At 39.3% G+C, this 15,641-nt stretch overlaps 1 protein-coding gene across 1 annotated transcript; it reads right to left on the bottom strand.

Moving 5' to 3' along the window:
- Positions 1-4,171: 4,171 nt before the first annotated feature.
- traf2b (Tnf receptor-associated factor 2b) lies at positions 4,172-15,615 on the bottom strand. The gene is made up of 11 exons (XM_026173747.1): positions 15,482-15,615; positions 10,926-11,128; positions 9,772-9,850; positions 9,435-9,533; positions 7,362-7,523; positions 7,181-7,255; positions 6,953-7,027; positions 5,354-5,566; positions 4,944-5,247; positions 4,556-4,704; positions 4,172-4,468 (listed from the first exon to the last, which is right to left on the bottom strand). Exons 2-11 carry the CDS (start codon positions 11,099-11,101, stop codon positions 4,250-4,252), a joined length of 1,551 nt encoding a protein of 516 aa, XP_026029532.1. The 5' UTR covers positions 11,102-11,128; positions 15,482-15,615; the 3' UTR covers positions 4,172-4,249.
- Between the last annotated feature and the right edge of the window lie 26 nt (positions 15,616-15,641).

Below are 15,641 nucleotides of genomic sequence, written 5' to 3' on the forward strand. Positions count from 1 at the left end.
TTTAGAAATCGACCCTAAGCGCTCTATTGGTGCAGTTTGAGTTTTCTCCAGTATCAGAGTCAAATCTAAAAATAGACACATACTACACAGGCATATTTTTAGCTTCTGTGTGAATTAAATTTTCCATCAAAGTGTCAATGCCGCTTACTAATAGTCATGTAGGGGGGGAAAAAGTACATCCCTGGTAACTGTTGTCTCTATTTTTGACATTTTTAGACATTTTATTTTTGATACAGCACCTACAGCACAGATAAAGATGATATATGTGAACCATACAGCAGGGAAATTTAGTTGTTTTTTTTTTGTTTTTGTTTTTTAAGTAATTCATGAAATAATTTTATCCTGTGCATCTGAACTTGTATTGCCCACCTTTTCAGACAGCACTGGGCTTCTTGCACATTACCTACAGGAGCTGCGTCATGCCCTGAAGCCCCCGGCGCACAACTCTTCTGCTGATGCCGCAGGAGGTTTGGAGCTCTGCAGTTAGTGAGTCAGCAGAGAGTTGGTGACTTTTCTGTGATTTTTGCACCTCAGTCCTCAGCAGACCCGTGCTCTTTGACTTTGCGTGGTCTGCCACTTCATGGTTGAGTTGCTGTGGTTCCTAAATGCTTCCACTTTTCAGTAACACGACTTATAGTCAATTGCAGAGTATCTAGGAGGGGAGAAATTGCACCGACTTGTTGCCTTAGAGCATCACCCTTGAATTCAGTATGATCTTTAGAAAGACTCATTCATTTTTGACAGATGTTTGTAAAGGCAGACTGATCAGCTGGGTTTTTGATTTTCTTTATCTGAGGTGATGGGACTGAAAAGAGCAGAATTAAAATAGCACAGTCTTTAAATATTTCATCACCTATCTATAATATCATCTAAAAACTGGAGAAATCTTTTATGCATAAAGGGTCCTGCATGATTTGGAGCAACACCAGTTTTTACACAACTAGGATCCTACGTATATCAGACAAGAACCAGAAAGAGCCCAGTAGCTGGTCTGCTCGCTTCCAGATGTTGACAGAAGAGGGGATGTTGTTGCCATCAAATTCAAAATGAGCTCATGTTTTTCATGCAACAATAAAATGTCTGTTTAAACATTTAATATTTTTTATGCTCTATGATAAATTAAAAAAAATGAGTTAATGAGATTTACAAAGTCACCGCATTCTGTATTTATTTAAATTTCACACAGTGTTGCAGATTTTTTAGAATTCACTTTGTATATTTAGATATTTGACAGCAAAGTGTCGCAACTTTACTTTAGACTACATCTCTAAAACATTTCAACTAGAACAGTTTCTAGTTCCGTGGATTTGTGATAAGTAAGGGGCTTTACTTTTGTACGGTTTCAGTTTTGTGTCATTTGTTTAGCACTCACTCTTGGTCACCATCTAAGAAACGATACACGATAACTCTGGGTGAGAACAGAAGCATCAACCAAAGTGTATCAGTTATAGCTGTGTGTAGGTTAGTGGATCAACAGTTACCGGCAATAACTAATTTCAGTTATAAGGGGGCTCGAAAAAAATAAAAATAGGTCAAAAACATGGCACAGCTGCACTTGTTGTGATATCATCTGGTGACCTCACAGCCTCTGACTTTGAAGATTAGATTAGAAAGTGCGTCACCATCTAAATACTTGAGAATCTAACCCAGGGGCTTTCAGAAGAAAGATTTTCATTCCTCACGTAGTCATCGATCACACGTGCGCCGTCCCTCTGGCAGGTTCTTTCCAACCACATTTATCTCAACCATGATGAGGCATTTCCACAGCCTCAGTGAAGACCATCACTGGCATGTATAATGAGTCATTTTGTGTTCTTCTATCATGCTAGTGGGGTTTCATTTTTGGTGAACATGCTTTGTGTGGTGAAGCTGATGTGACTGACATGAAACCTAAAAAGTGGCTGAAACATGGTTTAAATGGACTGGTTAAAGTAAAGGGGTTGCAGTTCTGGTTTTATTTGTAATTCAGCACACTGACATGCTACACATTAACACAGTCAACATTTTCAGTTTTCACCTATGTTAGCCTGAGGTACAAAGGCATTGCTGAGGCTGCTGGGAAGCAGAGTGGTCTTAAATTTCATAATCCAAGTGAAACATTTCACTCGTTCTTAGGAATTTGTTCAGTGAGCTCAGTACCTTCAGATCTACAAGGTCTGAGTGGAAGAGGTTGTTATTAAACTGTCATACACTTACATTGGAAACTCTTTGGACCTCTATTAGAGCCTCACAGAAGTCAAAGGTGCAACAACAGGACAGCTGTGCACACTGCTTCTGCTGATTTGGGCATTCACCAAAGCAGGCTTTGTGTTTCTTTGCAAGGCAGGAAGGCCGGCATATGTTTTGCTAAACAGGCTACTTAAACTTGGTTTTATGTTCACACTCTGCCCTAAAACGAATAAAAGTTCACACATTTCCCATCATTTAAAGCGCCTCCTTGACGACAGAATGGGCTGACGAGCACTTTGGATATCAAACCTTTTATATGTGAAATAGCTGGAGTTCCCCTAGAACAACATGAAGCAAGGAAAAACAGGTACACCACATCTATATTCACAACAAACACAGCTCAACAAACACAGCTATGTTCCTTTGCTTTCGACACTGCAGCGTGGTGCTTGGGTTTTTTTTCTTCTCTTTAGCGCCCTTGCTAGTTTGCATCATCCGTTTGTTTTAGGAGAAGGCATCAGAGTTTTACATAAAAGGAATCACCTGTAGTGTTATGTGTGTGTGTGTGTGTGTGGGGGGGGGGATTTTCACATTCACACGTGGTTATTTTAGGAAAAAAAAAAAAAAAAAGACAAATATAAGAAAACATGTGGTTAAAAAAAAACCCCTTTTTTTTGTTTACAAGATATGTTTGACTTAAATTATTTGTGGTGCTTACACCCTTGTGCCTACATTTCACGTTGCTACATCCAACAATTATTAATTTTTAATAATGAATTAATCATGTTTAGGTATAAACAGGATTAAAAAACAAGTCATAAACAAGAAGACAAAAATAAAACAAGGAAATAGTATTGTTATGCTTTAAATGAACTTTTAATTAAAATCAAATAGAATTTTGTGAAATTTTATCTTAAATGAAACACACAAAAAATGGTTAAATTAATAATGTACCTATGGTCAAATGGTACTTTAGCATCCCTTAAAACACTTTATAAATAATCACCAGTCATCAGAGTCGTGAAAGATTCAAAACTAACTTTATATGATTGAGTACAGTATGAGTACAACTGATCAGGCATTATAGTTAGCAGTAGCACTGACATAATACAATAAAGTGTGTACATGTATATATTTATTTATATATTTGCTACTCTGTGTAACAGTAGATGCTTCAGGATTATTTAGTAATACAGTATTAAGGGATTATTTGAAACAGGCTACATATTTTATCATCGTTTTATCCCCTTTAGATTCATTTAAAATTTGATATAAAATGTTTACCAGATCGAGCCGTTTAAGTGACAAGTGCACGCACCACGACCTCATCAACACGAGAGCTTTGATAATCTAGTATTTTTGATTCCTTTCCATCAGTGCTTGTTTGGTTGTCATTGGTCGTTGTTTTCCTATACTGCATGAGAGCTAACACAGGCTAAAACTAAACACATCTCCCATTTGCCTGTAAAAACTAAAACATTTTATTAGAACTAGTTAACTTTAATTATCTCGAGCCATAAATAAATAGTAACTGGAGATAATCTCACAGTGGTGGGAAAAACAAAACACACACATACACACTCCCACAAAGCTAAATAAGGTGTATTATATCTATTATGATATTAGGCTGCTTATAATATAAGAGATAAATTATCGTCTACAAGATGCAATACAGATATAAGGAGGGTAACATCAGGATAACAGATGACTTCAGACCCTTTTTTCCTCAGAGAGCTTTTCTCAGCTCTCACCGCTGATTCACTGATTCACTGCAGATGGATCCTCGGAATGAGTGCAGATGTCACATCGCACGCCCTCAAGGTGTAATGACATCCTAATGATGCTTTTAATGTGATAATATATAAATATAGTAACCTATATGATAATAACATTGTATTTTTGTCATATATATATATATATAATTATTATTATTATTATTATTACTGTTATTATTAATATTACTATTAAAATGATTCATTATTTGGTTTAGATTTTTGTTTCTGTGTTTTTGTATTTTAAAAAAACAAAACAAAGCAAAACAAAACAAAGAGTTTTTTGGTGTTACTTCCACAGTACACCCTTATAAGCCTGTCAGGTCTACAATGGCTTTAATGAAAATTGTATCATCTCTGAGGTAAGGGCTCTTTCCGGCCAGTTTGGCCAGCGGGCAGAAGAGTGGGCAGCCGCTGGCGATGTTCATCTCACTGATCGGCCGCTGGAAGGACGAGGAGCTGACGTCTGGTCGGAAAGCATCGATGATGTGCTCCCTGTTGTTCTGATCCAAGAGCATCAGAGTCACCTGGCGGGGAAGAAGAAGAGAAGAGGAGTTGGTTTCGTGCCGCTCATTGAGAGTTTCGTGCGTAAACGTATTAAAATGGTTCCCCACCTTCTGACTGAACGGCCACTTGAGCAGGGCGTCGCACTTTCCCCTCATGACGACGAAAAACAGCGAAAGGTGCGTTCCCCGGCCCGTCCCGTCACCATTCAAATACAACCTTAGACACATTTTGTAGCCATATTTGCTGGAGTAAAAAGCTGCGTGGAAAAAACAAAAAAAAGAAGGGTCAGAAATGGAAACAGAGCCTAAAACAGCATCATGTGAAATCAGCAGAGCCATGCACGCTCCCTGAAGAACAACAAGGGTGTAGCGGCGTGGAATTCCCCTCCGTCTACACGCCAGAAGATAATGTCATGTGAACTGTATGACCTCAAAACAAAACAGAAAAATCCCTCTCACCTAAAAGCATACCACACGTGATGTTTTTCCATCCTACCTGGTGAGAACATTGCAGGCGCTCGACCAGCCACGGCATCCTGCCTTCGGCGCGAGAAGTCGGAGATTTTCCAGACGAATACTCCGTCGTAGGTGCAGAACTGGAGTTCGCGCATCAGCTGTTCGGTCTCAGACAGCTGCAAGTCTCTCATGGTCAGCGTCCTCTCCAGCTGTCGGACTTTGTTAGACAGATTTTCAATCTTCTCTTGGTCTAAGCGGTGTTGGTGTGCGAATGCTTCCATTGTAACAGAACTGCGCTCCACCTCGCGGTTCAGGACGCACACGATGTTTTCTAAAGCGTTCACCTGTTGGTGAAAGAAAAAAAAAAAGAAGAAGCAACAAATGATTACTTTCCCATTTCACCAAATGAACAGAGTGGTTACAAGCGACATCAAACCTGCTGAGACTCACTTTTTTTTCCAGGTCAACAGACTGCACCGAGGTCATGGGCCCGGCTCCCTCATTAGGATCCCTGTACAGGCCCACTCCGGAGTCCTCCTGCCACTCCCCGGCACCAGAGCCCTCTGAGCGAGCCCGAGTCGCTGACAGCACCAGAGGCAGCAGCAGACGCAAGTGCTCCATAGTACTGTTGAACTCGTGGTCACAGAGCTTCCCGTTCTCTACCTGACACAGAAACACGGGAGAGCTCGTCTAAGTTTTATTGAGACAAAGGTCAAACCAGTTAGTTTTGAGCTGTGGTGTCCAGTTTGTGCCTTCAGTAGGACAAATTTAGCTCTAGGTGTGGTGACTACCAAACTAGGCGAGTGGCTCCAGCAGTTCCCAGGAACAACATCGGAGATCTCTGTCCACAGAGTGCAGTCCTAGGAACAGTTAAGATACTGCACAGGACCCTCAAGCTCCCAGGCCTCCGGTAGAGGACCCAAGCTTGAAGGATAGACCGGATAGCGGGGGCAAGCGGGGAATGTTTTATATATTTTTAAACAGGTTTCACTTGAGTATTTACATGCAGCTTCTTTTGTTCTGTTGGCTCAATGAAAGTAAACCCAATTTAGATAAAGCTTAAAATAGCTCTAAGTATGTGTCTGGAGGCCTTTTAAGATGTCTGCTGAGTAGTGCTGATTGCTTCTAGAAGAACTGAAAAAACAGCCTTATCTAACCTTTTAGACGGCTTCCTGGCAGCATGAGCAAACACCTCCTTAACTGCCACGATAGTTTGATTCAAAGGTGCCTAAGCTCTCATTGGTGCTTGGGTATAATATCATATCACATCACATTTGCCAAACTGAGCTCAGCCAACTTTAAACTACTGACGAAAGCACAGAGCGCGAAATATCTCATGTGAAAGGGTCACGTGACTAACCTCAGGGAACACATTAGGAAGAAGGAGATGAGAAAATGCATTTAATAGCATTAAGTCTGCTCTGCAATGACACCAATTTATCCAATGACCCCCGCCGAAATCTTTTCTGTGTGCAACATATTCTAGCTTTCACGAGATAACTCACATCTATCTGTGCTCCAAATACAAAGCAGCTGGTGGGAGATGATTAGCCTTGTTTAGTTGGAAACTCCCTGGCTCTTTTGGAAGTTAAACCTCTAACAGTGGTTTTAGACTTCTGTGTTAAATCTACGCTCCTGAAACCCTATAATCAGTATAACTACACAGTCTGCACAGGTATAAATACTGGAAACAGCGTGTGCCGCTTACGTAGGCTACATCATACGCTCTACACAGATTCACGGCATACATCAGGCACAAAGCAGCCACTCATATCTTATGTTGATGTAAAACAGAACAGTAAAAACACCAAACAGTGATGCTGTGACTTTAGCCAGGCCAGCTCCTTCATCTGATTTCAACTTCATAATTTACTTACAACAGGAAAAGTATAAGCCACATTACTACCTTACTGTACAGGACATACATTTAGACTCCTTATTAAACCACAAATAAGCATCGAAATGAGAAAAATGAGTTCGATCACACTGGTCAACCCTCTACGATAAAACATAAGACAGGAGTTTTGGTGATTATGTAACTGCACCTACCATAGACTTGCAGCCCACTTCACTGAATGGACACGTGCTCTTTGACTTGGCGCAAGACTTCACATGATCATTGAACTGAAATGCAGAATGAACAAAGATAAAAGACCATTTATAAACAGTGCATCAACAGGAAAGTGGAAGTGAAGGACTCCTAGTCAAAAAGAAACTAAGTATCATAAGGAGACTGCCCTAAACCACTTAGATTACATTGAAGGTAACGGCGCTAACCTTTTCTCTTGGTATCTTCTTTTTTCCACAGTCCTTGCATTGCATGGGAAACTTCAGACAGATCTCATCATGGGCCTGAAATGCATCGTATAGCAGAACGTCACTTTGTGTCCATTAATGCCAACAAAGAAGAAGAAAAACAAAAAACAGTGTATTTTAGTGTAGTCTCTTTATGTCCCACCTTTATCTCTTTGAAGTTGAAGGTCATTTTGCAGTACTTGCAGTTGAGAGTTCTTGCCTCGCATTCTCTCTCATTGTGTCTGTCCTTCTCCGTGAGAAGGATAAGGGTTTGGCAGCCCTCGCACAGGATCCGCTCGAATTCACAGCGACCTTCGTGCTGAGCCTGAAAATAACAGACATTTTTTATTTGTTATTATTTTCGAACTGCCTGTTTGTTACTTGTAAAGCAGGTTTTCAGCATTGTGAAAGAGCAAACTGACAGTTGGGTCAAACCTTTCCCAATCACTGATAAATAACCGCTTTTCAGGAAGTGTTTAAATGCAGGTGTAGCTGCTCTGGTACAGGGTGTATCCTTAGCTTCTATGTGGAAAAACAAGTGTTTTTTGTTTTGTTTTGTTCTTTAAAAACAAAACAAAAAAAACCAAAAAACCTCCAACTGACAGAAAAAGTGAAAGTAAAAGCACAATACACTGATTTGAGTATGAAAGAGATAACTACGGTTCTATGATTGCGCACACGATTGTGATCAAGATTATTTTGATATTTACTTGTTTTTCATTGCAACCCCCATTATATACACTTTTCTTACTTTCGAATGACATGCTAAGCAAACGAAATTTAAACAAAAAGCGAGCTCCACAAACATCTGATAGGAAAAAAAAGGGATGAAAATGTACCATAGAAATAGAATTATAATGAAGAGAAGATAAAAGGGGAAGTAGAATAATTAAAGAAATATATTTAAAGCTGTGTATTCGCCATTTAAAAATACCGGGAATCACGCAGACGGGGTGGAGCTTAAGGTGGGGTTAATCAACAGGGAAGTTGCAGTCTTTCAGAATGACTACCAAAGGCATGCTGCAGACCCAGAAGCAGAAGCTCAGGTACGTTAGCCGGTTTTTCGCTTTGACTGCTGACTTTCCAGACTTGCTACGCTCAAAAATCTTGAACCGGATCGCGTCAATAAAAATGACTCACATTTAGAAGATTCCTAATCTCATCCCTGTCCTCGGCACAACACTCCAACGCCTTGATGTGACTATTTTTTCCCCAGCTTCAGAAGGCCTCGCTATGGGTGTGTGCGACTAGCAATTTGTAGCTTTTCCCACACAGTGACAGTGACTAAGATACCAGGCCAAAAATATATGCAAAGTGGGTGTATCACACAGCATAATAGTTTGCGAAGCAACAATAAGAGGTTGGCATGTTTTGATCTTTTGGTGTCTTCTTTTTTATTGTTTTTTTAATAAGAGGAAGATTCATCTGCGTGCTAGTGCTTGGGATTCCATTTCCAATCCGTGCAAATCCCACACATTCGCCTAGCGTTTTCATTTAAACAGCATATCATTTTAACATTTCCCAGGTGAAAAACACACACACGCGCACATACATGCACACTCACAAAGTGATGTAGATTAGGTCACACTGGTACGCTTAGTTAAAACCACAAACAGACAAGAATTGTTGTAAACATCCTTTTCACAGTGTAAGCATCATGGTGCCATCTGCTTACTACACAAACTACGTAGCTCATCTAAAACTGATGCTTACAGTAGAAACACAGCTGCAGACAGACACACACACACAAGGCTCAGTCGCACACACACTAACCAGCTTTATTTACTTCACGTGTCTTTCATGCATTTTTACAAACTCCAGTCTGTGTTCAATGAAATCTGGGTTTCTGCTAAACTGAATGAATACAAGCAGTTTCCTTAACAGCTCTATAGTTTAATGGTCAGTAACCCAGTCACGCTAAGCTCAACAGGGTTGTTCCATTCTGGTACTTTCCACTGAGCTTTTGTTGATAAATGAGGAGAGGCTGGGACTTTCCAGCCGCCTGTTAAGTTTCACTTCCTGTTTGCAGCAACACAGCACATAGTACAGAGCGTGCTATGAAAGCTGAGCTTTTTTCAGGGAACACAGTGACCCGGGAACGCAGATTATAGGTCAGATTACCCTCTCACGTAGATTAATAAATACTGACAAGGCTCTTTTTTGGTAGTGTAAACCTACACCCAGGTAAAAGGCAGCAATGCCCATGCCACAGGAAAAGACAGATTTCATACTTTACCTCATACTCTTTAATAGATCCAGTCCAGTTACAGCCCTGGTTCAAACACCTGGCTGGCAGGCTTGCTATTTCTCGGCCTGCTGCATTGTCTGGGAAAGCCTGTGAGGTGTGGGGGGGAGAGAGGGCAAAAACAAAGAGATCAGTGAACTCATAAAGCCTTCAATGCTCTTAAAAGAAAGCAGACAAGAGTAGGATGCATTGATGCATTGTGTGGTTAGGGAAACCCCCGCCAGATTGCAGTCATATTTTTTCCTCTAAAGGGCAGTAATCACATGCTGACTACTCCTAGCATAACAAAGACAGTGGGTTTGAAACCTGAATACATATAAAGGCTTACCTCACTGCTGTTTAGAATGGAAATGGGTTCCTCGTATATCTCCTCTTGACGGCAGGCTTCACATGGCTTTGGGCCAGAACTACCAAACAAGACAGGTTTGTGACTTTACTGTAAAAGCAGCGGCTCGACACCAACAGTCAGCAACAATTTCCTGCTGATCCAAAACTGCAGCAACTGCTGACCAGTGTGGATCACAGCTCGAGCAGAGGAACGTTTAATCAATACAAGGGAAATGAAAAGAAGCTTGTAAGCATCATATCAGTGGGACAAGAAGAAAAAAAAAAGAACTAAAAACAAAAAAAGTTGCTTTAGCAAGTTTGAAGGCGATTAAATGAATAACCAAAACACACACACAAGCATAAACAAAGGGCACGTGTGGGTGCGACACATCACATGGTGAATTTATAACGTACATGATCTGGTTATTTTGAAACAAATAAAAGCACTCGGACAAATCACATGCGAAATCCACACATTTCACAATCACTTGTGTTACTGTTGTTTAAATGTTTGGGGAATTAACAAAGAGTCTGCCGGTTTAAAAAAAAAAAAAAAGGTAAAATTCCACATTTTCTGTCACATTTTGTTTAATTATACTTTCATTAAACATTAGATAACACATAACTGAAACGGACATCAACTAGAAATGAATTAGTGTATCCATGTATGTATCTGTAACGAATACACATCACAAATACTCGTTACAAATACGTTGGTGTGACACCTCTTTGTACTTGTAGTGAATATTCAATACAAATCCAGCGTTTTTCCTCATGTATTAGTTTTTGTTAATATTCTTTACGATTACTCTGTAATGAATTTGAATACATAAGGCAATGAAAACACTGGATTGGGTATTCATTACAAATACACCTCATGCATTAACAATCCACAAGTGTGTGAATGACTCAGAAAGAAGGTTTTAGAAAGAAGACCTTTAGAATGAATCAGCAACACCACATCCTTGTGATTCACAAACATCAGTATGACAGGTCCATCATGTGGGGCATGAGTCTGCATTAATAACTGATCTTGTCTGGACAAAACTCCCAGAGTTGAGGAAAGATGAGGAAAGGGTGTGCTGAAGCATGTCCAGTAAGACAGGAAACATTAGGTGCGGGGTAAGCAGTTTGGTCTAAGGACCTCCGGTCTACCTGGTGAGCTGCTTGAAGCAGTGTACACAGAAGCGGTGGCCGCACTGAGCCTGGACAGGCTTCCTCAGGACCTGGAGACATTGCTGACATTTATATTTATTTTCCATGGGCACTGACAGGACACTGAGGGGAATCCCTGGTAAAGAGTTGGGACAGTCCAAAGAAATACGGGCCATTCTTCTCCATCAATCTGGTGCTATATCCTGTTAATGAGAACACAGAGAAACAGCTGTCAACAACCAGGCAGGAACTAACTGCAAAGATGGAATATAAACTCAAACTAGCAGTGAATTACCCGCTGGCAAGCTTAACTATTTAAAAGATCACCATGAGAATCTGTGTGACCCTCGAGGAAATATTTGTCCACGCTACTGTGTAAGTCTTGGCACAGCCAGCAATGCCACACAAAAAAAGAAAAGCATGGTAATAATATTCAAAAATATGGAAAACCCTGCTTAACACTGCAACGGCTGAAACAAGATCAGCAAGTCAAATGACTTGAAGACATAGGTACTTTTTCTTTTTGAGTTATCAGAAAAAGTCTTGTGATTGGTGGGATAAACATAGCTGTGAGAGAAGCAGCATCAGGATATACAACCTAATCTATTTAAACACGTATCTAAACCCGTTTAAAAAAAATCCCCTGCTTACAAAGAGCTGAGTAACTTTAAACTGTAGAACTTGGTTTTGTTGTACAGCATTTCCAGATAATAATCAGATAAGCATATTTCTACTGAGAAATACTAGTGAAATATTTCTCACTTTAATGCGGTGTGAAATGCAAACACAGCATTTACACGAGCTTTGCTGACATCTTTTGTACTTCACAGAAACGATGATGATGATGCCAGGCATCAGACAGCATAGCACATGTATTTTGGGTCTTTCCTTTAAATACTTTTCCTGCAATGCTGTCAACATTTCTCACCCTCCACAAATAGTTTCTGTTACCTTTGTTTCAGTTTCAAGCTCGCTTTAAAGCGTTAACACTAAAAGATCACTTAAGTCACGGTTTCTTACAGGAATGGCACTTATAGGGGTGCTGGCCACAGCTCCACCATGTGCTCAATTTGAGTAAGTTTAACTAAGTAATAGCGGGTACTGAAGGTACAGTGAAACACAGTGGCATAAATTAAAGGACGAGAAAGACGCAGACCCTTTTAAAAATCGTTTTAACATTAGCTACTTAAGTCAAAGTTACCATTAACCGTGTTAAAAGACTAAGACCCAATTACACTGCTGCCTGTTTTCCCAATTACCCCAATTAGATGTTTGATGCTTCACCAGATTACACAATTTGTGTCTTGACTTTTTCAAACCATGTTGCTGGCATCAAATTCACAATCAGCTCAACTTTAAAACAAAACTAAATTCTGTTCAACATGTAATATCTTTGCATTTTAAAATATAATGTCCAGCAAAAATGTCCAATCAATATCTGGGCTTTACATGAATTCAATTTTTAAATGCATTAACTTGAAGCTCCTTTTTGAATATATATTCTACAAGTGGAAAAGGTTTGCCAGCACCCTCTCTCCACACACACACACACACACACACACACACACACACACACACACACACACACACACACACACACACACACACACACACACACATATATATATATATACTTTATATTATTTTATACCTGGTTAAATTAAGGCACCAAATTTAGGAAACCCTCATGGTCTTTGGTTAAAATACCTCCTTTAACTGTGTTCAGTATGTCTTAGAAATTATCAAGAGTTATATTCTGGCAATCAGAAGATGGTAAACATATTTTTTACATTTACATTTAAACAATATCTTCCCTCACTAATTCTAACTGTTTAAAATCATTCTTCCATTAAAGTACTTTATGGTAGGAAATCATTTTAGACTGAAATCTGTGAAGAAAAAAGTGAATAAAGAAAATGCCCAACTGGCAGAAAACTCACCCCACCTGGTTCACAGACACCAGAATATTATGCACTGTCTGCTTCCTAATCACTTATCACTGCCAGTAATAATCTGGCACAGTTCACCTCACGCTTCCTACATTTGTCTACCTCAGACTAAAATCACAGCATATAGTGGCAGCTATTTCACCCACTGCATAAAGAACAGCACCAGGGCTTATTTTGTCTTTGCAAATATCCCTTCTGTCACAAATTTCTGTAAATGTTTATTCTGTCGGTATTATGCAATTTTTTTTATTTATATATATATATATATATATAAAAATTCCCTTGTGAAAAAATGTGTGGGGAATGTCTAGTGTTTGTTTTTCCCATAACCAGCAGATGACAACTCTTACTGATATATTTCCTTACTGATATATTTCATATATTTCCACTGCATGTGTAAGTGGGTTTTACAGGTGTATAAATTATATATAATACACGCCTGCATGTCAAAGAAAACTGCAAGGAATGTGGACAAAGTGCACCTTTGCATGTCACAAACTTGAAAATATGGTTGTTTAAGTTTGTGGTGTTTGTAGGCTTAAGGTAATATGTGGCAAAAGCCACACAGCTTAACAGTGCTGTCTCACCATTCAACCATTTATGTTCTTAAGTCAAAGCAGGTGCTAAGGTGAACAGAACAACACCCATAAAGTAAATGTTAATGTTTAACTAAATGTGAATGGTGTATGCAATTCCAACAAAACAGCTCAGGTTTTTCCCCACAAAGAAATAAAGTGGTAAATTCCAAATTGTGTCTACAAAACAGCACCACTCCTGATGGTCACGAGTTTTCAATAAACTTTTTGCAGACGTGGTCTCCAAGCAGAACATATCTGAATCGTGTTTTCAGTGGATTTTTCCTTAGACCAATTTAGATCCTTTTCAAACAAAGCAACTAACTTTCATGGGGGGAAGTAAGACCACACAGAAAGTGGATGTTGAATCAAAAGATAGATGCAAGGAAAACCCCTATGTTTTAATTTCAGTGGGAGTATTAACACTGAAACTGGAAATAGTTAATCCAACTCCAATACATCACTCAATAAATAAATAAACATAATATATGTAAATCCAAATACCCATAGCTAAAAAAAATAAGAAGCTTTGTGTCCTTCCTACAAACTCATCTACAAGAATTTTTTTTAGATGAATCACATTACAGCCAAGATCAGCTTACTGTCTAAAGATCCAGCTTTTAGAGTTTCATTTCATTTTTATTTATAACTGTGCTTCACATAAATTTAACCTCTTAACTGTTACTTAAATCTTAGAAATTTCTAACAAAATGAAATACTTTGGCATCTTGTTTGTATATGTTTGTTTTAAATCTAGATTTCTGTTGAACCTTTATTTTTAGAGTTTTACTTATCTCACCCTGAATTAGAACATATAGTAATATATGATTTGAATACACTGTTAATAATTTCATATTAAGGCAGGAAACGCTGCTTTTCTTTGGAAGCTCTTTCTTCCCGCGTGTATTTATTTGAACGCAATTCAATTCTGCCACTCACCCCATTCACATTAAATCATGAGTAACTTTTCTGTTACTGGTATTGCGTAAGAAGTTCAAGCCTAACTTCATTCTTACAAAACTTAACTGAAAAGCTGCGGCAACCTGCTGTGAGCGAAAAGGCGTGCAAGCTCGTGTTTGGATAATGTTGTAATTACAACATCAATTCAGCGCGATCACTGGATCGCGTGGAAACTAGTCATAATTGTCAGAGAAACACACAATGAAACACTGTGCATTGAAATATCAGAAACAAGAATTTAAGTTATATAAAAGGTAACACACACGAGGCCTACGTACAGCTAAACCTTGAAAAGTGACCTTTGTCATGTACAGCAGCATAAACTTTTCTGTGAAACGAACAACACAGCCAGCAACAACGAAATAAAGCAACAACAACAACAACAACAACAACAAAAAGAATACAAAATTTCAGTCTCAACATTTCAGCTTCTGTCTCAGACAAATAACCACAGCTGCTCTTTAAAGCTACACCCAGCGTTGCTCAAAGCCTAAAAAACATCCTCTTCCTGGGGAGACTCGTCCTCTCAGCTCGCCATGTTGCCCTGCGTGTTAACGCTGAACTTCTGCGAGTTCAGTGTGAAAATGCAGAGTGCTTCAGACCCTTTCTCATACAAAAGCCCAAACCTGAATGTTTACTCACCGAGTTCGCAAAGACTGTCAGTGGATCTTACAGTCGTCACCACCACGGACACTATTTCACCTCGTAACTTAGCTACACCCTTAACACGTAAGCATCGGAAACTACGGTATATAAACCCGGCCAGCGCGTTCAGTAGCAGAGAGCTTACAGAGAGCTTAGCCACTGTGATGTAGGCTGTTTAGCATCTATTTTACTAGATTAGCTCCTGTAATATTTTAAATATTATTTTAGAGTTTGGGCTATTGCTTTTATTAAGCAATTGTGTACTTTGGCACGTAAAAAACACTTTAATTATTTTAATGAGCACCTGCGAACTTCAAACAGCTAACATTAAAGTGTGTTTGCTTTTACGACTTATACGTTTACCTACTCAGACAGCTAATTGCTAGTGAGTTATAGGAAGGGATTCACAGCATGCAAACTGACTAACCTTGGAGTCTGGCCTGTGTTTCTCAACGAGGGGAAAACGCAACTCAACTTAGAACTCGCTCTTTATCATAATTCACGGACGGGTGTGTCACTAAGTGCACTTAGTTTTAAGCTGCTGTTAGCGAGGGCGCAGTAACGGCTGGGTTTTTATATGAAAGCCC

Source organism: Astatotilapia calliptera, chromosome 7 (genome assembly GCF_900246225.1).
Source record: "Astatotilapia calliptera chromosome 7, fAstCal1.2, whole genome shotgun sequence".
NCBI lineage: Eukaryota > Metazoa > Chordata > Actinopteri > Cichliformes > Cichlidae > Astatotilapia > Astatotilapia calliptera.